Raw genomic sequence first — 26270 nt, forward strand, 5'->3', positions numbered from 1 at the left:
TGCCCTCAAGCTCTGTGTGTCCATGCTCAGTCTTTTCCTGGGGCTGCAGACTCTCCCTCACTTTTCCTCTTGCCAGGGATGCCTTCTGTGATGACTCCTTCCTGGTTTATCTGGAACGCCGCCTCCATCATAAACAGCCTTTTTTATGAAGGTGATCAGCAGCCAGCACTCTGTGGGTGTTTCCTACAAGTGGATGCGCTTTTTTTTTAAGTTATCAGTTTATCTTCTTCAAAATTTTCTGTTGCTTCTTGTCTATCATTTAATCTTTTGGAATTCACCTTGCCTCCTGCAAGCAGGCAGTCAATGACATGAGCACTAACATGAGTAAGACGGGACTATCAGATAACAACTCTTCCTCCAAAGTTTGGTTTCATTTTATTTGTTTGGCAGAAGTGGAAAATTGGAACACAGGCATATTAAAGCTATGCCCTGCCTTCTTGTTCAGCCCTGGATTGTTGGCATTGTCATCACCAGGTTCAGTAACCATAGTCTCCAGAACAGAAAGCCCAGGTAGCAAGCAGCCTTGCCAAGGTGCAGGTGGCACTGAGCTGAAGGATTTATAGTAGACAGAACTGGTTTGCATTCTGGTGTGGCTGTGATATCTTATCAAGCCACTTAGCTTCTGGTTTCTTATCTAGAACCTACCTCCAATAAAGACTTGGAAGTTAGCTGATATGGAACTCTCAGCACAGAGCCTGGCACAAGGAATGGTGGCCAGCCATGTGAATACACACACTCACCTCCTGTAAGGCCTTGCACACCGAGCTAAAAATGGCACCGATAGATCTCAACTCTATATTCTTGAATATTTTATCAATGACATAGGACATCTTCTAAAGAATCAGAGGTGGCTAAGTCAATAAACCTTGGCCTTAACAAGGGCTTTGACATGACTTATCTTCAGATTCCATACCACACTCTGGAAGAAGGCAGTGTAGGGGTTTTGTGCCCATTTTGCAGAGGAGAAACCTTAGGCTTAGGAGAGATCATGTGATTTGTCCAAGGTGGCCACAGCAGTTAGAATATCTTCCTCTTCCACAACAACACACAGGAATAATCAGGACAGGAGAATCACTTACAACCTTGGAAACGAAATCTAAGGATTAGAGAAATTGTTCCAGCTTGACACATTTTGTAACTGACGGGGAATTATTAAATACATATTACCGAAGAAGAGAATTCATTTGAGAGCAGCAGAAAATAATGGAATGAAAGCTAAACATATTCTAGAATTCCTTGACTGACAAGTGAAGGAATTCAGCCTAGATTAGCATGGAGGGCCACTGAGATCTCAGAAGAAGGGAAGCAACATGGTTCACAAGGGGAGGAAGGTGGTGACGAGCTGAATCGAAAACCACCAGGAATGGCTGAAAACACTGATGTTTAACCTCTAACTAGAGAAGAGTTCAGGGAGAGTGAAGAGTATTTTTCATGCTTAGGAGAGAATGTAATCATTACAGGGTGAAGGAAGAAATACTCTCATCTGATGTCTCCATAAGATAATTGAGGGATGAAGGAAAACAGTGCGGTCAGGGGTAGAAGCTCTGGTATGACAAATTTCAGTACAAATAAGAATAAACTTTCTGGTCCTTTCAATGCACTTGAACCCCCAGTTCATTAGGAGTCATGGCATGGCCTTGGCATCAGGGATGGAGCAGTGCTGGACATGGAAAAGTCCCTGACCACATAGTGCTCATAAAGGAAGTCAGGCCTGAGCCAGACTGCCCCAGAAACGAACATGGTATTCAGAGCCTCTCTGGTACAGCAAACACTGCTTTGAAAGGGGAAAGATCAGGACTGGGGAGATGACTAAGTGGCTAAAGGTGCTTGTTTGCAAAGCCTGATGATTTGGGTTCACTTCCCCTGTACCCACTTAAATCCAGACACACAACATGGCACATGTGTCTGGAGGCCCTAGCATGCTTCTCCTCCCCTCCCCTCCCCTCCCCTCTCCTCTCCTCTCCTCTCCTCTCCTCTCCTCTCCTCTCCTCTCCTCTCCTCTCCTCTGCTCTGCTCTGTCCCTCTTTCTCTCTCAAATAAATAAACATTTTATAAAAAGAAAGATGAAAATTCTCTTGGCTGGAGCCATTGGGAGAAGTATGTCAGGGCTGGAGACTTATACGGGGGATCACCTGGGAAGGAGCACTTCTAAGAGCCTGTGCTCTATATGGGTTGGGAAATCATCGGCAGCTCTAAGTCCCTTAATTAGAGGGAGACAAGGCAAGTGATCAATGAGCTTTTTCTAAAGCCTCTATTTGCATGCTCCATCTTACCTGACGTCTTTGCTACAGTGTGGCCGAACAGGACTTTCATCCTAAGTGTAGCTGGGTGACTCAACCTATGAACTGAAAATCATTTAGCTGAAATTGTGACACAGTCAGCAAATCATAGTCTGCCTGCAGGTCGGGGCTGTGGCTGTGGGATGGTGCAATCTTCCAAAAGCTAACATTGGGTATGTTCAGAGCAGATTCCCTGCTGGGTCCTGATGGTGAGTTGAGGTTGCTGGCCAGCCTGACTGGGCAGTAGCAGAGAGGAGAAGGGAAATTGGCCTCCAACTACATCCCAGAGAAGCCTTCTAGCATCAACTGCACTGTGGTCTGGGCCTCCTGAAGCCATGGGGGATTTATGAATCAAGCTGTGGAGGACACGTGATCAAAGAAATGAAAGGATTCTGCCAAGGTCAAGCAGCAGGCAAGCAATAGCACCTGGCTTTGCATCTGAGTCTTCTGAACCCAGTGTGGGGGTGTTTATAGACCACACTGGGGTCAAGACAGCCAGAAGGGAAGATCACATGATCAGTGGCCAGGTACCAGTATCCAAACTTGGGGTCCTCTTGCAAAACTGTGATACTGGAAACTGTATGGTTCCTTAATAATAATAATTCTAATAATATCAGTGTTAACTTCTTACACCTGCTGTGCCAGAGGACATGATAATTAAGTACTTTATATTTATTGACTCCTTTAATTCTCATACCAGTTCCACCTCAGATTCTCAGACAAGGAAACAGAAGCTCCAAATCATGATGTGGTTTGAAAAAATCAAAATTTCAACCTAGGTCTATGTGACCTCAGTTTCCCTCTGAAGGTCAGCCACCTGCCCATTATTCCTGCAGATTATTTTTCCAGGTCATTGAAAGGAACGCCCAGGGTCTAGTTCCTCTTGGCTCCCAAGCCAACCAAAATAAAAGTAGTAAGCTCTTCCTCCTCTTTATGCCATGCTCAAGTGCATGTGGAGTGCTTTCACATCCATCCATCCTTTGAATTTACACAGCAGTTCCCAGAGCTGTTGGTCAGATGGAACCTGCATAATGAATGCCATGACCAGGGTCTAGATGGTGCCCAATAGGGCCAAGACCACCCTGGAACCTCCACATGGGTTTCAAAACCCTCTGCTAGGTACCTCTGAAATCTCTGCTTTCTTCTTGGTCATCTATCAGACATGCGAGCCAAGTCACCTCTGCATGTGGTCCTAATTTGAGTTGCATACTCAGGTTCATCTGTTTAGTCCCTACAACAATTTAGTACTTACAACAATAATAGTACCTATGTTGAGGAACTATCTGAAAATGGAGAAAAGGCAATACATGTGAAGGAGTTAGCCATTGCTTGCCCAAAGGAAAACTAGATGCATGATACTTGTTACTTCCTTCTTTAGAGCGGCTGATTGATTCAAACAGCTGTGTGTTACTACCATGAGTCATGTACTCTGCTTGGAGGAGATGAGTTCAGCTTGCACATCAGTCTAGGGAGGGTATGTACCAAGCAGATAAGTCTAGTATCCAAATACTTTTTTGTTTTGCATTGCTGGGAATTGAACCCAGGGCCTTGTGCCATACAGCTGAAGGCTTCCAACTCTCAACCCTTGCTGTTTTGAGTCATGGTTTTCAGTCAGCCTGGGCTAGAGTGAGACCTTGATTCAAACAAACAAAACCACATTTACCAACTTACATGCTTATTTGGTGTTCTCTGCTTAAGTCCCACCTCTTCCCTGAGGATCCAACTTTATCACCATAGTGCCCACTCTTAATTCCTCATTCCAACACTAAGAAAGCCTTGGAAATTTCTGTTGTGCCAAGAATCCTAGGTATTTAGCTCAGTTAGAGAGTGCTTGCAAAGAAGAAAATGTAGACTGGCAAAGGCTCCTCTAATCCCCTTTCAACACTGATATAGAAGCTGAGACCAGAGGGGTCAACACCTCCTCCTGAAGCTCAGAGAGCACATGGCAGAACCAGAAGGCCAGAGGCTGTTTCTGATGCCTCATGAAAAAGGACAGTGGTCCTCTAATCTGGAATCTGCCATGCGACTCCAGATGACCTTTGGTTTAGTCTATTGTGGTATATATATTGTTCACTTTCATTTGAGTAATCACGTTGAACTATTCTTATGCCTTTATGAGTTAATAGTGTGGGCATGATTATCCACAATCCTCAGCAACGCTTCCATACTTCAAGTTGGGAGATGACACAGAGTCCAGCTATCACTAGGGCTAAGAACATCCAACTCTGAATGAACTGCTCCTTCTACTGCACTGCAACCCTGAGTGAGTGTACTGTGATGTATTTTTACATCCCTTGTCCAAGTGGGAAATGTGTGTACAGTGAGAAAAGACTTCATGATCTTCTGCTTTTGAGTTCTGCTACATGTTTCAACTCAGAGGGGACTTCCTGATACCAGCTCTGGATGCACATATTATGCTTCAATCCTATGATCTGGGAAGTTGTTCAACTTTTTAAAAAAATCATGAAAGCAAACTATTTGACTTTCTTTCTTCTTCCCAAGTAAATCTTACACAAGCATCATGATCTTCCATTGGGTGACAAGTATGTCGTAAGTGAAACGTTTACAGGCACTACAGGAATGGCCTGGTGCCTCGCCCACTTCATTAGGATTCTAATTGGGGTGTGTAGGAGAGGCTTCTATAAATGGTAAGACAATCCCTGGCGCCCGTCTCTCCACACCATCTCTGTCATTCCCAGAGGAGCCCCAGGAGAGACAGAGGAAGGCGACATGAGTGGTGAGTGCATGGCATCTGTCCGGCAGGTCCTGGTGGGAGGCCCATCCTGTCCCCAGCCTCCACCCCTGGGCCAGTCTGCCAGGCCAGAGTAGCCAGTCCAGATAGCTTGCCTTGGGAACTCTGAAAGCTGGGTCTCAGGATTTTAGGGTCCCATTCAGGAGTGGCTCTCCAAGAGTGCCTTTCAGGTCCCTGAGGCACTTTTCAGGTGTGGAACGTGACTGGCAGCTGGAGGGCACAGCCCCCTTGAGGACAAGCCACGTCTTGCACACCTCCATTGCTACCTGTACAGTCGGCATCTGCTTCCAGGGTTTCTTAGTACACTTAGGGCAGCCATCCGTAGTAGGGCAAAGAAAAGCAAGTATACAGGGATGCGAGAGACACATCACGGGCTCTTGGTGGTAGGAAACCCTCAGTGTTGCTGTGATGTTCCTAAGCAAACCACAAGTCTGGCTTTTCAGAGCAGATGGACTGAGCGTGCACAACCCCCCACTGTGCTGTCCCTACCACTAGCAGCAGGGAAGGGGAGTGAAAACGAACCAGAGCTGCAGGTTCTGCGACTCCGCTGTGACTATCCAGGATTTGGGCCCCTTTTAAACCAGCACCCCTGTTAAGCAGCTGCTAATTACTGCCTGCCGAGATGCTCAGCCTTGAGCATTGACAGTAGCCATGCCAAACCCAAACAAGGCATGAGTAAAACCTGTAAAATACAGTGAATGGTGGTTAGGACCGCGGGGAGGCGCGCCAGAGAAAGCACCAACCCACATGGAAGGTGGATGTGGCCACCTTAGAAATTCCCGACCCGGTCAGGGTGGAGACAGAACTGTGCCGTTCTTGCCTCCCCGCCACTGTTGGGCTTTTGGCTCTTTGCAATACGGACTCTCTCGCCATGAAAGGAAACCAAGGACAGGGTGTGGGTAGGCCCCAGCATATGCCCAGCCCCAGGCATGTGTGCAGAACCCATGAAGCCTCATGAACAGCCCACTGCTGGATCAGTTCTGCTTGACATCAGTGAGGTTCTGTGATTCAGTCACTGAGTTCTCTGAACCTGATCAAAACGGAGAGAGGTGTTCTAAAGTCACAATAGAAGGAGTACAAGTGAGTGGCTGAGAGAAAGTTAATGTTTCCAAAAGGAAGGAGAGGCAAGTGAATACACTTCAGTCCCTTAAGTCCATTTCACATGCTGTTATTCTCAGCTCCTCATCACTCCAGCAGAAAGGGCTCAGCCAATGTTTCATAGATGAATAGATTTACTGATGTGCCACAGCAGGGCTGTGCTAGAGCAAGAAGCAGTTTCTGCCCTTGGTTCGATGTAAGTTTTAGTGACACCAGTTCATAGATGATTAACATGTGAAGTGGACTGTCTTTTGGCTCCATGACAAATACAAACCAAGTGTTATTGGCACCAAAAGAAGAAAAGATCAATCTTGCCTGGGACTTGGCATACAGAAGACCCTAGAAGCAAGTAGCATGTTGGGCAATGAACTTTACTTGGTCTGGAGAGAGGGAACAGGAAAATAAATGTGGGTGCATAGGTAGTGTGATATGAGTGCTGGTTCACATTTAACACTCCTATTGGGAGCAGAAGGAATCCAGTCATTTGGCCAGTAGGCTAAGACCGCCTCGGCTATAGTTTGGGATAAGGTGGTAGAGAAAGGTCTACCAAGGTTCTGCCCTAAGTCTATGGCGTCCCTAGAGTGGACAGGAGTGAGAATGGTGCACACAGGAGTTAGCCCATATTGGGAGAACATCGTTCCTCTTCCCAAAGCCTCTGAGAAGCAATGTCCTCTTAGAACAAATCCAAGCCCCAGACTTCTGTTTTGAAAACTAACAAATGGCTCTGTTCCACTGAAGCCATGAGTTTTTTTTCCAGCTACTCTACTGGACATGCTGGCTGGGCCTCTAAGACTCACCTTCTCTGGGTTTCCTTTCCCAGTCTCTAAGGGGCCTGTCATGTTCTGATTATGTGAATCCACCAGCAGCCCTTTTCCTTGAACTGGGACGAGTGCCTCTTTGTCCATGGAACAGTCAGGAATTTTTTCTGGGGTTCCTGCTTTCTTGTCCTGTGCATCTATGACCAACTTGAACTGTCCTTGCCTCCTTGTTACACTTACTTGAACCAGAGCAATGTCTATGCTCTCTGACATGCAGATCATGTTTTGAGACTCCAGCACACCTAGTGTTTGCCATGAGGACCAGCTTCCTCCCCTCTACCCTAGCCCCAATAGCCTTCTCTCTCCTGGGCAGCAACTGCCCCATGCTCATCAGAGACAAATCACTTCCACCCGGCCTGGGGATGCTCATAACTTTTGTTGTCACAGGATGGCAGGGATATGGTAGCTGGACAGTTATCCAGACATGCTTGTTGGATTGACTTTCAGCTCCATTCCTTCTAGTGGAGTGGTCGTGGACATGTTCTTTACCCTGTGAGTCTCAGTTTCTTCATCTCTAAAACGGGATTGTTGTGGTACCCACAAGGCAGGTGTTCACTTAGCACAACTTATTATTACATAAACTTCGTTTATGGGCCTGTTTCATCCTTGTCTTGAGGTCTTAAGAAAACTCTATAGGATGAAGTCCCTAGGGAATTCATCCATTAGGAACTTCCCTAGCCTAGTTCCTTCATCCTCCCGATCAGCCCCCTTCACATGTTTCCAAGTCCCACTGGGTGAATGTGTTCTTCTCCAGTGGTTTCTCCATGCTGCCCATCTCACAGGGCTGCACTGCACACAACCATTCTCCTCCCCAGGGCCCACATACCAGGCTGGGGTGTGTGTGGAGTTAGGAAATTCTTTCCCTATCACTTGAGAGTGGTGGAAACAAGACTTGGCCTCAAGTAGAGCTGAAAGATGGGTTCCAAAGGAGTTTGAATTCCCTTCTTTAGGCTTACTTCCCCACTTTGTGAGAAGACAACTACCTCCTTCTCCCCCACCCCACCACCTCCAGAGTGGCTAACCTGCTCAGGTGAGCTAATTATAGTGAAGAGATAGTGTGAAATCATGTGCAGGACCAAGGTAACTCTTTTCAGCCCTGGATACATGTTGAAAATGACCCAGAAAGCTTTTGTAAAATGCCTGTTCTGCTTCAAATCCAGAGATCCTGGTTTGGCTGATCTGGGATAGCTCAGATCAAGATAACATTCTCTGGATCCTCCTTTGCACAGCAGGGCTTGAGAATCCTGATCTAAGAGATTGAAGACTTCCTCTTTGGAAAGAAAGGGTGAGGAGGCCTTTTCTCCTCCTATCACCCTGCCAGCATAACACCTAGGCAGGGTCAGCTGTGGATGTCGTTTTCTTTTGGTCAGCCTAAGCATTGCCACCACACCACTTTGGTTGACAGCAGGGCAGCAGCTTGGAGTCAGACTTGATCAGGCAAAACTGGCTTCCAGCCTGGACTTGGATTCTGTTCGAGCTTGGTCAAATGACTTCATTCAACTGAGTTTACAAATCCCCCATCTTCAAAATGGTTGTAGCAACACCACAGGGGTTTATGACTATTAAATGATGCAATACAGGTAAAATGCTTAGCAGTGTCTGGCATAAAAGAGAGAGCCTCATTGGCTGCCCATAAAAAGCTCCTTGACTTGTGTTATTTTCACCATTAGATGTGCAATGCCAGGGCATTTGTTCTCTCCAACTTCTTAGAGGCCCCAGAACCCAAAATAGAGTAATGAAATTCTTTCTCTATCACTTGAGAGTGGAGGGAACAAGATTCAGTCTCCAGTAAGGCTGAGAGATGGATTACAGAGGGGTTTTTGTTCCCTTCTTTTTGATTTATTTTCTTGAATCCCAACAATACCCCCAGAAGAGTCTAGGTTGCTAGGTTTGGGTCTTATTGCCTTCTTTCTATAGATGAGTAAAGGACAGGCAGACACATGGAGACTTTTGCCCATGGCCTCTCGTTCTGCCCAGAGCTTATTCCTCTTCATCCCAGGGAGTCTCACCAAAGACCAGGCTTTCCAGCCCTGAGTGCCAAGAAACTGCCACATGTGCTGCAAAGGACTTAAATATGTCTGAACATGGGGAAAGCAAAAAGGAATTGGCACATGCTAGGAGAGAAAGGGGGGAGACTGAAGCTAAGCAGCAGCACACATGTATAGAAACCACAAGTGGGGCCTGGCCAGAAGTCTGAGTGGAGTCCAGAGTTTTGCCGGGGGAAGTGGCTTTGAAATGATTCACAGCCCTTCCATGACTTGGATATGACACCTGGCTTCTGGGCTAAGTTCTGTTTCTAAACTACTTTGATTTCAGCAGTTTATTTTAACTTTTGGAGGATTCCATTTTCTGATATGTGATATGAGAATATTAAGTTATATGACTATTTTCTTTTTATTTTAAAAATATTTTATTTATTTGAGAGAGAGAGCTGCAAATGAACTCCAGACACATGCACTCCTTTGTGCATCTGGCTTACATGGGTTCTGAGAATTGAACAGGAATCCTTTGGCTTTGCAGGCAAACACCTTAACTGCTAAGCCATCTCTCCAGCCCTATTTGACTATTTTCAATATGTCAGTTGCAACCTATTTGTAGGGTATGAAGTCATCTTAGCAGATTATGATTAGCATTTAAAAAATAAAGCATGGGTTGGAGAGATGGCTTAGCAGTTAAGGTGCTTACCTACAAAGCCTAAGGACCCATTTTCAACTCTCTAGGCCCTGTGTAATCCAGACACACAAGGTGCTGCAGGCATGCAAGGTTGCACGTGCTCACAAAATGCTGCACACATCTGGAGTTCTATTGCAGTGGTAGGAGGCCCTGGTGCACCAATACTCTCCACCCCCCATGTTTTTTTAATTAAAAATAAAACAATAGAAAATATATCAGAGTACATTATACTGGGTAAGCATTGGTGCTGTTTATGAAACTATGTCAATTACAGATCAATGTAAATGAACACTAAAGTATTCTGGATAACAAAATGAGGTGTCTGTCCAAAATAAGCTGAAAGGCAACTCAGCTGGATGACTTCTGGTGTGTCTATTAACTCTAGAAATCTCTAAGATGAAATTATATCTTTGTCTAAAGAAGGTATACAGGGAATATGGTCTAGACAAATGTGGGGAGTCTAGTCCCATGGGTACCAGTGTTGCCATGTTGGGTCCTCTGATAGCATCTTTTGTAAGAGTTAAAATAAAAAACCTCAGTCCCACACCCAACAACCAAGGCATTCTTCCAGGCATTGTAAGGTCTATTCAGCTGATAGTACCCTCCTTTCACTCTGGCTTACAAATCATTGGCTAGACATTATGTAGCTGAAGGAGAGTCTGGGAAAAATGGTATCTTAAAATGGGAGACTTTATTATGGGAAAGGAGAAGCAGTTTAGTAGTCTCTGCCAAATTGTGGACTGCTAGTGACACTGATTTTCCTATGGGTAGGGAACTTTGAGAAACTGCCCTGAAGCAGTAAGTTGAGGACCTGGAATGGAATTGTGAAGTAAGCACTGGAGCGGGAGTCTTGTATGCAGACAGACCCTTCTCCATCCCTCCCTGTCTCCACACAGGAGCAAGTGCTGGGAGTGGATAAATTATCTCAAAGGGTTATTTTCCCGCCCATCATTTTCCAGTGCTCGAACCTAGGATCTTGTGCAAGCTAGGCAAGTGTCCTACCACCAAACTACACCCCAGGTCCTTCTTTTGCCTCTGAGGTTTTTAAGTGTGTAACTCGATATGTACTTGCAAGCCAATACAGTGCTCCCTTTATTCTTTCCCTTTACTCATGCTGGTTCATAAAACATCCATGCGGCTCAAAAATATTTATGAACTTTAGGAAAATCCTAGATGCTTGGTACTTCCTCTCTTCCTTCCTACCCTTACAGCAAACTAGGCAAAGTGCTCTGAAATAGGCATAGCATATGGCCCAAGGTAACCCACAAGCAGGATCACCAGATCCCCGATTTGGAATTCACAGTGGAATAAAGGCTGAGAGAAAGCAGCCAGTGGGGGTAGCCTTTATGAACATGGAACCATCTTGCAAAACCCACTCAGGAATTCCAAAACAGTCCACTTCTCTCTTCTGCCTCCCCCAAAGATTACCTTTGAGAATGTATCTGTTTGTCAGGATACAAATGCCATGGGGTAGATAATATACTCTGAGGGCCTCTCACCACATAAGGTAGCTTCTGGATTCGAAGTCTCAAATGGGACCCATTCCAACAAGGAAACCTGGGGACACAGAGACAAAGTAGAGCCAGTAAGACCCAGTGGAAAAAAAAAAAACATTGTTTCTTTCTAGTCTGCTCACAGCACTTATAATTACCAAATGTGTGATGTGTTCCCACACCAAGCAGTTCTCTCATCTTCAGTGGGCAAGAACTAGGTTATCCTAGAGATGCACTCAATTCTGATACTAACTGTTTGGGGTTAGCACTGACTCTATAGTTAAGGGTTCAGTCCCACAAGGTTAGGTGGGGGGTTCCCACAACCCACTTATCAGGTTCAAAGATTTGTTAGAACAGTTCTCAGAACTCAGGAAAATAGTATATTTACTATTATCAGTTTATTTTCCCAAGACACAACTTAGGAACAGGCAGATGGAAGAGACACATAGGACAGGCTATGTCCTCTCCCCCAAACCACTCTCCCAGTATCTCGTTGCATCCCCATGATGAAAGCTCTTCAAATCCCATCCTTCTGGATTTTTATCAAGGCTTAATTACATAGGCATGCTTGATTGACTATAGTTAATGATTAATGAATGATTACCCATAATCATTGATGATTAACTTAATTTCCAGTCCCCCTGCTCTCCCTGGAGGTCAGGAGTACGGAACTGAAATACCCAAGGGTCTAATCACATAGCGGGTTTCCTGGGCAACCAGTCCACATCCTGAGAATACTCAGAAGCTCCCATCCACCAGTCATATCATTAGAATAAAAGACACTCATTCTTTCAGGAATTCCAAGGGGTTTTAGGAGCATGTGCTGGGAAAAGGCAGAGGCCAAATATGTATCTCACCTGTAGCCTCAGAGTCCAGCTTCTGCCAATTCCTAGGTACTTTGTCTTTCAGAGCCTGTGTTTAGTTGTCCAATTTCATCTACATTCTGTATGTTGTCATAAAGGATTCTGTATATTGTCAACAGCAGTGATACACCACAAGCTGTTGACAGGTGTGAATCCACTTTTTCTTCCTCCTATAGCTCAGGGAAGCCTTGAACCCCACATCACCTCCCCTGGAGAGTCAGGCTCCATATTCTGCTGGGTTTGCACCTGTTGTCAGGAGAGAAGAGACTATGATGCCTGTGACTATGTAGCTGCAGCCCTCCACTAAGGAGTGGTGACTGTAACCAAGCCTCGTCTGTGACTTTGGCTTCCTCAAACACGAATCATATAAAGAGTTGGTGTGATGACAGGCATATCAATGCCTAGTAAACCTCAGCTAATGCTCTGATCATTGCCACCAGTCATGCTGAGTCTGACCTAATAGGCCATGCAAAATGTACCTGGTCTCCCCTTCCTGCATTCTGAATCCCTGTAGGAGAAGAGGTGTCTCTGAAGCCTAAGCTCCTTGAAGTTCAGTCTCATATTGGTCATTCCCCATAAGGGACAAGCCACTGTTCTCTGGATGAATGAGAGAGATCCTGGCTACTGACACATAGCAGTGGCAGCAGGAGCATCAGGCATAACCTTCAGGTCAGAAAAGGGTGTGGGCCTGTTGCAAGGGAAGAAAATGTCAGCTATAGAGGTAGACTCCCTCTCACCATTCTTTCTTTTCTCTTGTTCTATGAAGAAGGTCACATCAGACACATTTTCTGGTTCCAGTTTTACCTGGAGAAGGACGTGCACTCTTTCAGGGATGAAGAATATCTGGGGAGGCTCAGGGAATCTGAAATCACATGTTCTCTCTTTCCTCTGAAACATGATGGAGAATAAAGCTCTGCCAGCTCTTAACCACACAAGATGTGTAGAAGGTTGGAAACAAAGTTGGTAGGAGGCAGGATTTTAAAAGTTGACCACTTTTTATGAGACCACTGTTCTAGACAGACCAAGTACCTAACAGCCTGGCTAATACAAGTTATGTATAGCTCAATGTCTACCAGACAGTAGCTCAGATCTGAACTGTTTCTGGTTTATACTTGGGTTCAGGAATGTCCTCCTCTTTTCTGATAGCTCTCTTGCCTTCCTTTTTCTCTTCCCTTCATTCAGTAAGTTCTTGTTGAATGCATAAATGTTTTACTTTTCTTGAATTTGTATAAGTGCATTAATTTATTGTTTCAATAAATATTTGTTGGATAGATGGATGAATGAATGAGAAGATGCATGTATAACTGAATCTTTAATACTTAGAGCAGATGGCAGAATCACTTTTGTTGCATAAACCTTCTGTTACATGAAGTATTTCCTTGGAAAGAGTCTATTAGTGCTTGCTCCCCCAGGCAGGGCATCCTCCCCCACAGTAGGCTAAAGGCTGATACCACCAGAGTTCTCCCTGGTGAACCAGTGAGTTCACTGGGCTTCCTTATAGAGTGTGGGTGAGTAGTAACTCACAGGAGCATGGATGACCCTAAAGCAGCATTGAGAGGTCTCAGTATGGATGACAACCACCTCATAGCTGCAAAAATGGAACTTCCATCCACTTATCTTTACACTCTATCTCCCCCAGAGGCCATGAGACCTCAGGTATCACTGTATGCTGCTGGCATGGGGACACTGAGATCTTAGGTGAGAGCCTGAGGACCCTTCTCTGGCCCTCTTCTGCTATGTGGGAATGTCAGCAGACCCAGTCTGAAGAGTCCCTTGACAACAGTAGCAACTGCTTCTGATAAAGACAGCAATGTTTTTTTCTTGGAGATCTCAATCACACAACACCTCTCTCCAATAGCAGTGTTTAGCTCATTATCCCAAAGATCTTTCTGCTTGGTCTCCAGGGCTCTTGATGAGAGGCCCTTCCTCCCAGTCCTGCCCTGGCCCCACCCACTCCTGCTGTCCTTCTTTCAATGCGCGCCTCTGCTCCAGACAACATAGCTCATTCTCCTCTGTCTTTGGAACTTCCAACTGCCTAGAATTCAGGCTGTCAATTGGCACCTTTCAAAGCCCAGTATTTTCTTTTGAAATTCAACTAATTAACAAACATAAAATTATGCATATTAATCAAGTACCATATGCTATTTTGTTACACCTATATATTGTATAATGTTAAACCCAGGTTAAATATAACCATCTCCTCAAGCATCATTTCTTCTCTATGGTGGAAGCACTCAAAAGAATTTTATGCTCTTATCTAAGTGAAACTCAGCACCTATTGATTAGCCTCTCCCTAGCCTTCTCTTCCCTACTCTGCCAAAGCTGTAGTAACCACCATTAAATCTCAACTTATCTTATGGGATAAACTTTTCATACCACATATGAATGGGATTATGTACCATCCATGATCTGCCTGGATTATTGTGCACTTAATATAATATCCTCTAGTTCTATCCATGTTTGTCCAAAAGGACATGTTTTCTTTTTTTATGGCTCAGAAACATTCCATTGTGTATGTGCATATGTATATGTATATATCTCATATTTTCTTTCTCCCATTTATGTGCTGTGATATATATATATATATCGCATGTGCATGCCCTTCTCCAGGTAAAACTGGGAACAGAAAATGTATCCCGTGATATATAAATCAAGACTCAGGCCAAGCTGAGTTACATAGAAGGACCCTGTTTCAAAAAAAAAAAAAATATGTTGCAATAAACATGGAAGCACAGATTTTTCACCCCAGAGCTCAGACTGCTTGGTATATCTTTGGGATGGAAAATAAGATCTACCCCCAAACATACCTTAGGCCAGACTGCAGGATTCACCCTCAGTAACATCTTCTCCAACCCAGCAGCTGGAGACCCAAGTTACAAATAAAAACTTGCTGATTTTATTTCTTGTGGACATACAGTAGGATTGCTCAATCCCAGGGTAGTGAATTTTTTGAGCAATCACAGAACTATTTTCCATAATGGCTATTTACATTTCTACCAACAGTGTTCACTAGCTCCTTCCCCACCCCTCCTTGCCAACACTTGTTTTCTTTTTATTGTTTTGACTGTAGTTATTCTTACTGGAGTAAGGTGATATTTAATTGTGGTTTTAAATAGCATTCCTTAATGAATGAAGATGTTGAAAATTTTTTCCATCTATCTGTCTGCCATTTTATGTCTTTTTTTTTAATAGTTCAAGCATTTTCAGTGAAGGTTTTTTGATCCCTACAGCTGAAATACTCCTCTCTTGATTGAATCTCCCATGTACCAGTAACTAGAGAAGGCTGGATTCATCCCACTCAGTCATCCGTTAGCACTTGCACTTGTCTTGCCCACTGAAGAAGCCCTTGGACAGTTAAGACATTTCCCACATGCTTCTACTCCCTATATGTATCCCTATAAATTATAAGTGAATATAAAACAAGTATAAAACAAGTTGAATGCCCCACATTCACCTTTCTGTGTGGATAAAATTTTGAGCTGTATTCACACAGTTATTTCATGACAGTAGTTTTTCTTTTCTTTCTTTTTTTTTTAATTTTTTTTAATTATTTTTTTTTAATTTATTTATTTGAGAGCGATAGACACAGAGAGAAAGACAGATAGAGGGAGAGAGAGAATGGGCGCGCCAGGGCTTCCAGCCTCTGCAAACGAACTCCAGACGCGTGCACCCCCTTGTGCATCTGGCTAACGTGGGACCAGGGGAACCGAGCCTCGAACCAGGGTCCTTAGGCTTCACAGGCAAGCGCTTAACTGCTAAGCCATCTCTCCAGCCCTCTTTCTTTTTTTTTTTTTAATTTTTTTTTAAATTTTTTATTTATTTGAGAGTGACAGACACAGAGAGAAAGACAGATAGAGGGAGAGAGAGAGAATGGGCACGCCAGGGCTTCCAGCCTCTGCAAATGAACTCCAGACGCGTGCGCCCCCTTGTGCATCTGGCTAACGTGGGACCTGGGGAACCGAGCCTCGAACCAGGGTCCTTAGGCTTCACAGGCGAGCGCTTAACCGCTAAGCCATCTCTCCAGCCCTCTTTCTTTTTTAAATATATTTTATTTATTTATTTGAGAGCGTGAGACAGAAGTTGAGAGAGAGAAGGGGAGAAAGAGAGAGAGAATGGGCACGCCATGGCCTCCGGCCACTGCAAATGAACTCCAGACGCATGTGCCACTGTACATTTGGCTAATGTGGGTCTTGGGGAATCGAACCTAGGTCCTTTGGCTTTGCAGGCAAACACATTAACCACTGACTCCCCCCAATCCCTTTTTTCTTTGGTTTATCAAGATAGGGTCTCACTCTAGCCCAGGCTGACCTGGAATTCACTATGTAGTCTTAGGGTGGCCTTGAACTCACAGCGATCCTCCTACCTCTGCCTCCCAAGTGTTGGGATTAAAGGCACTGCCACGCCCTGCGTGACACTAGTTTTTATTTATTCACTAAGTCCTTTATGCAGTTGGGTAGCAGTCAGCTCCTTGCTGCTTGGATGAGCATTCAAACAGGCACAGTTTAGGGGAGGAAGGGATTTATTTAAGATTTCAGATCCAGGGGCAGTTCCATCTGAAGAAGCTGCTTCCATACATCCACACAGAGAGAAACTGTTGCCAGTCAGCAAACACAAAGCCAGCAGTAAACAGCAGGAACCCCTCCAGAGCTTAGACTGCTGGGCATATCTTTGGGCTGGAAATCAGATCCACCCCCCAGACACACCTAAGGGCTAGACCTCAGGATTCACCCCCAGCCAGGCAGTTGGAGACTCAAATTGCAAGCTTTAATAAAACACCTGAGTCTGTGGGGGCCATAGATTCAAACTACTACAAGTTGTGTATCTAATCAGTCAGGTGGTGTGCTAGGCATCAGAATATAAAGATCAGGAAAGCACATTCCATTGGAGAGTATCCACACACAGAAGCAGGAAAGACATCTAACATTGGGATGTGCCATCAAGCACCCGTCATCATTGTACTTCATCATGAAAACAAAGACCAGTTTGGTTTACAGAGGAATAGGCAAGGTAACATCTCAGATGTAACTCACAGGAATACGGATTCCCAATAGGGTTGTATGAGGTAAATTCCTTATGCATCATGTTATCTTTCATAAGCACGATGTGGTTTGGCTCCATCACCCCCATGATCACATGAGGAGTGAGGAAAGGTGGATTTTGAGCCTTTTGTCCCTGGGGTCTTATTCAGGGATTCCAAGCCTTTGACCTGCTCCTCTTGGTACTTCTTGCCAACGAGCTCTTGCAACCTTCTCTGCTAGGCTTCTGAAATTTCCAGGTGTAGCAATGCTCCTTAGAGTGTTGACTGTTGTTTCTAGCATTTGAAGCCCAAGGCTTTTACAGGTATAGAGAAAGTAAAGAACAATTTTAAAAAAAACTACACAAGTAAATGTTATATTAGCATAGCAAAAGGCATTTGTGTTTGGCAGGACAAAAAGGCATAAGAAAGCAAGCCAAGCCAATAGATGTAAGAGAAATATACCTGTCCCCACTTCTGCTGGAACCCCATCCATAAAGCAGTGGGGATGCCAAACACATACTGAGTGACAGTGCTCTGATGACACTGTTCTTCTGGCTGGTTGGGGATGCTTCTCTGAGTGTTTGCCCTTGTCAGGAACTAAGTTGCAGGTCATCAGGTGGAGAAGAAAGACTCAGTAGAGGCTTGGCCTCCTGCAAGACCAAGTTGTTTCTGTGGTCTCATGTCGTGTGAGTTGGGGTTTCTGATTATGGGAAGGTTGAATGGATTATGACCATCTTAAGATGCAAGATCAAAGTCTTTGTGTTGTAATGGCACTCCTAGAAGTTCCACTCTGCTGACTCACCTCACCCCCGTAGACTTTACAGTATCTTGTACTCCCCCTCCTCCCTCAGGACATCAGGTTGTGCTTTGTGTTTCACAGTCTTGGAGCTTCAGAATATCAACTGGCAGATCTCCATCAACCGGCGTGCACATCACACAGACAGGTTCTACGACCAAGAGCCCATTGTGCGAAGGGGTCAGCCATTCAGCATCTTACTATACTGCAACAGAAATCTTGAGTCTGGAGAAAATCTAGATCTCACAGTCTCCACAGGTATCTGCCCACTTCCCCCATAGCACCCCCCACCCACCCACACATATACTGAGTAGCCCTTGGGAGCGTGTATCCAAATGAGAATAGCTTACTGGGCTCTGAGCTCTAGAGTAGCTCTACCATTAATTCAGGGTTACTCTTGCACATCTCCAAAACTGAGAGTATTTTCAAATCAAGAATGTGGCCTGCATGGTCCTTCCAGTTATCTCCAACACTATGATAAAGTACTTCATTGGGCAAAAATCATGGAGGGTCCTATAGTTACAGAGCCCGATTTCTCCCCCTAATCTAACCAGCACCCCTTTGTTTCCTTCATCCTGTTTTGTTGGCAGGCCCTTCCCCATCAGAGTCCGCCAGGACAAAGGCTACATTTCCAGTTTCCAATGGGAGGAGTACAGGTGGCTGGAATGCAGAGCTTAGAGCCCATGACAACAACATTCTGACCATCGCCATCACTAGTCCTGTCAGTGCACCCATAGGATGGTACACTCTGAATATTCAGATCTCTTCCAAGGGCAGGGTCTTCTCTGTGAGACTTGGGACATTCATACTGCTCTTTAACCCCTGGCTGCAAGGTAGGTCTCCAACCACTGCACTCCTATGCAACCTTTACCTAAGCAATGACTATGGAAAAGAGATAGCTCAGGTCTGATTGGAGAAAGTTTGTAACTGTGGAAAGAGCAGAGAAGCTTCCAGTCAGAGGCTCTACCACTTACTGTGCTATGTGAGTCTGGGTAGTCACACCATCTCCATCTATATTCAGCTATTTCTTCTGGGCTCCCTTGGGGATTGTGCTAAGTTTTTCCATATGGCACAGCAGGATAAATTGTAAGGATACTGACTATGGGAAGATTCTGTAGAATGGCAATATCTTTCTGGCTAAAGGAGTGAATGTCTCATCCCTGGGCCTCATTTTCGGACCCTCGGGTCAGCCAAGCTTCTTTCCCAACCTATAGAATCCACAGTAAGAGTTGTAAAATATTACAACATAAGATTTCATTCCTCAGTGGAGGTTGTGCATTGGCCAAAAATGGCTTTTGCTCCAAGGACTGATATCAGTGGTCCTCTGTGGGAGTCTAGCCTGTGGTATCTGCTTTTTTTGTCCCAAACAGAGGATGATGTCTTTATGGGTAACCATGCTGAGAGGCAGGAATATGTTGAGGAAGATTCTGGCATCATCTACGTGGGCAGCACAAATCGCATTGGCATGGTTGGCTGGAACTTTGGACAGGTAAAAGGGTCATTAGGAGGCTAAGGATTAAAAAAATAGTACACAAGCAGTTCAGGGCTCGTTGGCCTGCCCTTCTATCCATTCATTTATTTGGAAGACATTTGATTATCTACTCTGTTCCAAACCCCAAACTGTATTCTAAGGATACAGGAAGTGAATATAAATATCCTACTTTGAGGAGGCCACAATCTAGTGGGTAGGATAGGTGCATAACTGAATTGATGCAATGACATACAATAAATAAAAGGCCCAGCATAGACCATCAGGACAGTATCCTAGCTTGGTTTCTCATCCCACATAAAAATACGAGTACACTTGGCCTTTCAAACTGTTGTTCTTTGTGTTCTGCTTCACCATCCAAATCCAGAGAGTTCCCAAGTCTAATCAGTTTAGATAACTTTCAAGGGTACCTTTCCACCTTATCTCTTGCCAGGAAATAAAGACATTAGAATGTAGCATCTGGGACAGCCAGGGTGCCTACATAATCCCCGGTGAGAGGGAAAGGTTCGTCCACAGCACACCCCAGGCTCCCATTATGTAGTCAGCCATAACAAGTGACTCTCTATGTTTGTGACAAATTTCATTAGAAGAAAGACAACAGTGGAGGGCATATAGCACATCTAGTGGTGGAAGAGGGTTATTTTCAATGGCATGGTTTAAGAAAGTCTCTCTTTAGAAAGAGCATTTGACCAGGCACCTGAAGGAGGTGAGGGAGTGGGCTAGGTATCTTGGAAAAGAGCATTTCAGGCAGAAGGAAGAGTGAATGTGAAGACTTAGGGTAAAAAGCTAACGTGTAAATGCATGCCTCATTTTGTGAAAATGACTTCAGATATGTCTTTAGCCACTGAGTTTCCCAGGAGTCTAAACAATATGCTTAAGTTCATAGCAGAGCTAAAAGAGAACTCCGAGATGAGCTTAGGCTCAATCCCTCATTTAATAGAAAAACCAAGGTCAGGCAGGCTAAAATTTGTTTCCAAGTCCATGGCAGGAAGGGTGGATAGTGGACACTGGCTTCTCATATATAACAAGAGCTCTAGACTAGTGTGTGGGGTAAAAGCTAGGCACAGTGGCTACTTATTCAGAATGAAAGGGCTTGGGCAACTCCTGTGGTCCTCACCATTGTGGCTCTTGTTCCCTTAATTGTCCAACATCATTTGTCATTTCTTTTCTTTTTATTTTGACTTTTTAAAAAAATATTTATTTATTTTCAGTGAGAGAGAGAAAGAGGGAAAGAATAAGAATGGGCATGCCAGGGCCTCTCACTACTGCAAATGAACTCCAGACACATGTGCCATGGTGTGCACCTGGCTTTATGTGGATATGAGGGAATTGAACACAGGCTGTCAGGCTTTGCAAGAAAGTGCTTTTAACCATTGAGTAGTCTACCAAGCCCCTATCATTTCTTTTAGCTTAACATTTTGTTCTATCCTGAACAGTTTGAGCAAGACATTCTGAACATCAGCCTCTCCATCTTGGATAAGAGTCTGAATTTCCGCCGTGACCCTGCTACCGATGTGGCCCGCAGAAATGACCCCAAATATGTTGGTCGAGTGCTGAGTGCCATGGTGAGTAATAGAAAAGGACACTAACTAGTTGTTACCACATGCTGAATACCAACTCTGTGTTAAGCTCATGCACATCTAATATGCCATCTCATGGGAACCTCGTCAAATGCCATTGGTGTCTAGGACCTTCCCTATTTTGCCATCAGAGAACATAGGACTGCTTTAAAAGTTCAAGGGCTTCCCTGATATGCATGGTGATTGAGCAGCTGGCAGAGGTAGAACTGGACCCAGGTCTGGCTGCCTCCAAAGCCCATTCTGCCATATGGTGAATCCTGTTGCAGATGAATGGGAATTCACCCTTCAGGTTTCACTCAGGACAGGATAGGAGCAAGGACGCAAAGCTAGACCTCTGCTTCATCATGAGTCCTCCTGAGAAGGGAGGCAGGTCCTCTAAAGAGTCTGGATGTGCAGCTCTTTAACAGCATAGAGCACTGAGCATCATGACAAGAGGACAGCAGACTGCATCATTTCCATTCGTTGTCTAGACAGAGAAAGATGTCTAAGGAGCTACCATGACCTACTTAAAGTACATAGCTGTGAGTCAGACTAGGACAAGGTTTCAAGCTTTCTGCTCAAAGCCTCTTTCCATTCCCCCCTGGTCCCATAACATGAGGGACCTGGTCACATCACAGTACACACAGTAAGCATGCTCATGCATGTGTGCTTGCCATGCACAATTGTGTGCACTACACACACACACACACACACACACACACACACACACACACACAGACTAGATCCTGGAGGAATAGATAGCTGTCATCAATGTGTACAGAATGTCTTCATTAAAAAGTGTACAAATATGCTGGACAGATAGCTTAGCTGTTAAGGCATTTGCCTGAGATGCCTAAGGACCCATGTTCTACTCCTCAGATCCCACATTAGTCAGACTCACAATGGTGAGGCAAGAGCAAGGTTTCACATGCCCACTAGGTGGCACAAGCATCTAGAGTTTGATTTCAGTAGCTGATGACCTGGAATGCCAATTCCCAGCACCCCCCCAAACAAAAAATTAAAAAGTGGCCAAATACAGTTGGAGAGATAGCTCAGCTATTAAAGCACTTGCCTGTAAAGCCTAATGACATGGGTTCAATTCCCCAGGACCCATGTAAAGCCAGATGCACTAAGTGTCACAAGCATCTGGAGTTTGTTTGCAGCAGTTGGAAGCCTGGGCACCCGTTCTCTCTCTCTCTCTCTCTCTCCCTCCCTCCCTGCCTTCCTCCCTACCCCCACTCTCTGTTCTCTTCTCTCTGTGCTTGCATTTTTTGTTTTTTACAAAACGAAGTTGTATTTAAAACAAACTAACCAAATAGAAGATCAACCTACTTAAAAAGCTAAAGCCACTAGGTGCAACGGCATACACCTGTGACTCCAGCATTCAGAATCCTGAAGCCAGAGGATCATGAATTCCAGGACACTTGGAGCTACATGGTGGGACCTTGACCAAAAAAACCCAAATATATATGTGTGTGTGTGTGTGTGTGTGTGTAATTATTTAGTTTGAGAAAGCTAAAATGACTTACACATACACACACACACACACACACACACTAAAAGTCATTTTAGCTTTCTCAAACTAAATAATTACCCAGAAGTATCTAATTTCTTCTTATATTAGTCCATGGTTCAGGTATGTCTTGGTCTCTAGTTTTCAGCTGGACAATTTCCAAACTAAGAATCTCTTTGCTTGGTTAGAAATCCAAATCACCTTTGCTACACGATGTGCCTCAGATTAGTCAGGAAGGGCTTCTTGAAAGAGCTGGCTCTGGGACAGAGCACTGCAGGAAAGGAGTGGATTTTGCCCAGAGAACTCCGGATCTTCAGATCCATGAGGCTGATAGCGCCAGCCGGGAAGAGAAGATGGAGAAGGAAAGTGAGGCTGAGCCTTGCAAACAAAGTGCATAGACAAGGGTCATTATGTGGAGGCAGAGGTCAAATAGAGCTAGAGTTCAGAAGCACTTAGGGAGCCAAATCTCCTCCCCTCAAAAACAGTGGGTGAGAACCGCCTGGGGGCCCCTGGCTCCTGCAGCTGCTGACTCACCCTCAACCTGGACCCACCCACTCTATCTTGGAGCCAATTTCCTCAGCTGCACCTCCCTAATGCTTTCTCCAGACCTCCCTATTGGGCTGTGCCAGGAGCTAATTATGGCCTATGCAGGTCTTTGAAATGCTCGGCTTTCAGCCAGAGATGACCCTAGTGATTAGTACTCTGGGGGCTGGAGCTCCTGTGACTCAGGAGATTGGGAGGGGCTGCACATCTTCCATTCCCAAGGATGCCCAGCTTGTCTGATCCTGCAGTAATAGCCCAGGACCTCCTGCAAGGACAGCAAAATGAACCACTGTGTTTAGGGCCAGGGAGGATTAGGTGGGCTGTCCTGCATCAAGATCCTTCTGTGTCTAGTGCCCGCTTTCCCAAACCTTGTCGCACTCTAGATACTCCAAAGAGAAGAAGAGAACTGACAGGCAGTTCAGGCCCAGCCTCTCATTGTATTACTGGGGAAAGCAGCAAAGTCCATGAAGTATGGGAAGCATACTGGTAGAAGGTGCCTTTGAGCACATTTGTTCTCATTTTCCCTGCATTAGAAGGTGAAGACATAAGGCCCAGAGAGGCTAATTGACTTGCTTAAGGTCACCAAGCAGATAAGTGCTCATAACCTGGGTTTCACTTCACTTTTTTCTTTTTTCCTTTTTTTCCCCCTTTTTTCAAGGTAGGATTTTACTGTAGCCCAGACAGACCTGAAGGTTATTCTGTAGTCCCACACTGGTCTCGAATTCACAGCAATCCTCTTACCTCTGCCTCCTGAGTGCTGGAATTCAAGGCATGAGACACCACACCCAGCTTCACCTCACTTTTCCTGTGTGTGTGTGTGTGTGTGTGTGTGTGTGTGTGTACTGCAGTACTTCACACGTATTAGGCAAGTACTCTACATTCCAGCTCCCTCTCTCTCTTTGAGGAAGTGTCTCATTCTAGCCCAGGCTGACCTGAAGCTCACTTTGTAGCCCAGGCTGGTCTTGAACTCCTGAAAATCCTCCCAAGTGCTGGGATTAAAGTCTTAACCACCATGCCTGTTTCCCCCTCTCTTTTACAGCCTTTAGGAAAATTATTTATTTGCACATGTGTGTGTGTGTGTATATGTGGGCACCCCAGGGTCTCTTGCTGCTGCAAATATTATAATGGCCAGATTCTGGCTTTATGTGGGTGGCTGAGGAATTGAACCTGGGTCAGCAGGCTTTACAGGAAAGCAGCTTTAACCACCCCTTTAGCCCCACCCCTTCTCTTTTATATCTTTTATTATAGAAAAATGCTTACCTACACAAAAGTAGAGAGCAAGTATAGTAAGTTCCTATGTGCTCATCACCAGCTTCAACAATTGTTCACTCCAGGCTGGTCTCTGACCCTCTCTTCCTAATATTACTTGACAAACCCCAGACAATACATCTTTTGATATCATTTCACCCATATTTCCAAGTGTATCTTTAACAGAAATAGGCCTCAGGCTTCCTGAGCCCTAACCCAGTATTCTTGGCATGCTGTATTATGTTTGTGTTGCCTGTACTAGAACCATGTTTAAAATAGAATGAATGAATGGATGGATAGATGGATGGATGAAGAAAGGAAAGAAGTTAAAAAGTGGCCTTTTAGGACTGGAGAGATGGCTTAGCAGTGAAGGCACTTGCCTGCAAAACCTAATGGCCCAGGTTCAATTCCCCAGGACCCACATAAGCCACCACAAGGTGGTACACGCATCTGGAGTTCATTTGCAGTGGCTGGAGGCCCTGGCATGCCCATTCTTTCTCTCTCTATCTGCACCCCTCTCTCTCAAATAAATTACTATTTAAATATTTTAAAAAGTAATCTTTTAGAAGACTAATACCTCCCCCCAAATGCTTCAAACCATGGGACCCCCAGTTGGACAGGCATCAGGGATAGCCCCTGAGTTCTTTCTTGCAAGAAGTCCTCTGCAAGCTGGACTCCTGGCCTGCCTTCATTCTGACAGACTGTGAAGTCTCTTTCTTCCAAGTCAATCTGCAGCATAGGATTGGTGTGTAAACCAAACATGGTCTGTTAGACAAAGCCTCTACACTCACAAACCACCCACTCTGCCTAAGCGTTACAAAGTTACAAATACCATCACAGGAAAGCCCATTCAAGGCTCTATGGTTTCCTTCTTCAACTTCTGAAGGTCACTCATGTAAGGAAGGCATGGTGCTGACTCATTTGTGTGTGTGTGGGGGGGGTCCTTCCCAGATCAATAGCAATGATGACAACGGTGTGCTTGCTGGGAACTGGAGTGGCAATTACACTGGTGGCCGGGACCCAAGGAACTGGAACGGCAGTGTGGAGATCCTCAAGGAGTGGAAAAAATCTGGCTTTAGGCCTGTCCGATTTGGCCAGTGCTGGGTCTTTGCTGGGACCCTCAATACAGGTAACTTGGGTGTAATGTATCTTTTCTGGGTAAGTGGGCCACAAAGGGTTGCACCCATGGTACCATCCCCAACACAACCAGTGTCCTTATGCTGACCTTGGCTTGTAGTGCTGCGGTCCTTGGGGATTCCTTCACGAGTGATTACCAACTTCAACTCAGCTCATGACACAGATCGAAACCTGAGTGTGGATGTGTACTACGACCCCATGGGAAACCCCCTGGACAAAGGCAGTGATAGCGTGTGGTAAGTACCTGAAGGAGCACCGAGCCTGAGGAAGGCTGCTGGTGCTAAGTACACACTCCCCAGGCTTAAAGCACCTGCCTCTGGTCTCTGCCAAATAGGACATCTGTTCTAGTTTGCTGCTCTGAGAAGGACATGATTACAGAGAAAGACAGATCAGAACCCCATGAAACCAACCTGGATTTGTAGGGCCCATTAGACCTTTTCTACTTATAAGAAAAAAAGTAGAAACTGTTGATTTTCCAGCAAGAAATATCAATTTATTCATTTCAGGCAACTCAAATAATTGAGGGTTTCCTTCTTTCTTTTTGTTTTGTTTTTCTTTGGGAGAAGGTAAACAATCACTCTCTAGTCAAGAGTACTACTCCTGAGTACTAGGGTTGCAGGTGTGTACCACTATGCTCGGCATCAGAGTTTTCTTTCTTTTTATTCTCTGTGTGTATGGTGTGTGTGTGTGTGTGTGTGTGTGTGTGTGTGTGTGTGTGTGTGTGTAGGACAACCTCTTGTGTCAGTTCTCACCTTCTTTTGTTTGCCATTGTATGTGCCAGCCTTTAAGCTTCCCACAGTCCTCCTGTCTCTGCCTTCCATCTCACCATAGGAACACTTGGATTACAGAAGCTGTATCAGTGTTAAGCTCTGTGTGTGTTCTGGGAACCCAAACTCAAGCGCTCATATTTGTGTATCCACTGAGCCACCTCTCCAGCCAAGTTTAAGGGTTTTCTTAAATAAGGTTAAAACAACACATTTTCTCTCATCTAA

At 44.9% G+C, this 26270-nt stretch overlaps 1 protein-coding gene across 1 annotated transcript in view; it reads left to right on the forward strand.

Moving 5' to 3' along the window:
- Positions 1 to 7371: 7371 nt before the first annotated feature.
- The window catches only part of Tgm3 (transglutaminase 3), a 39777-nt gene continuing 20878 nt past the window's right edge, over positions 7372 to 26270 (forward strand). The window contains exons 1-7 of the mRNA XM_004661429.2: positions 7372 to 7439; positions 17845 to 18047; positions 18380 to 18622; positions 19160 to 19278; positions 20715 to 20843; positions 25093 to 25270; positions 25379 to 25514. Coding sequence (XP_004661486.1) covers positions 7372 to 7439; positions 17845 to 18047; positions 18380 to 18622; positions 19160 to 19278; positions 20715 to 20843; positions 25093 to 25270; positions 25379 to 25514 — 1076 coding nt within the window. The remainder of the gene's footprint in view (positions 7440 to 17844; positions 18048 to 18379; positions 18623 to 19159; positions 19279 to 20714; positions 20844 to 25092; positions 25271 to 25378; positions 25515 to 26270) is intronic.

Source organism: Jaculus jaculus, chromosome 8 (assembly GCF_020740685.1).
Source record: "Jaculus jaculus isolate mJacJac1 chromosome 8, mJacJac1.mat.Y.cur, whole genome shotgun sequence".
Taxonomy (NCBI): domain Eukaryota; kingdom Metazoa; phylum Chordata; class Mammalia; order Rodentia; family Dipodidae; genus Jaculus; species Jaculus jaculus.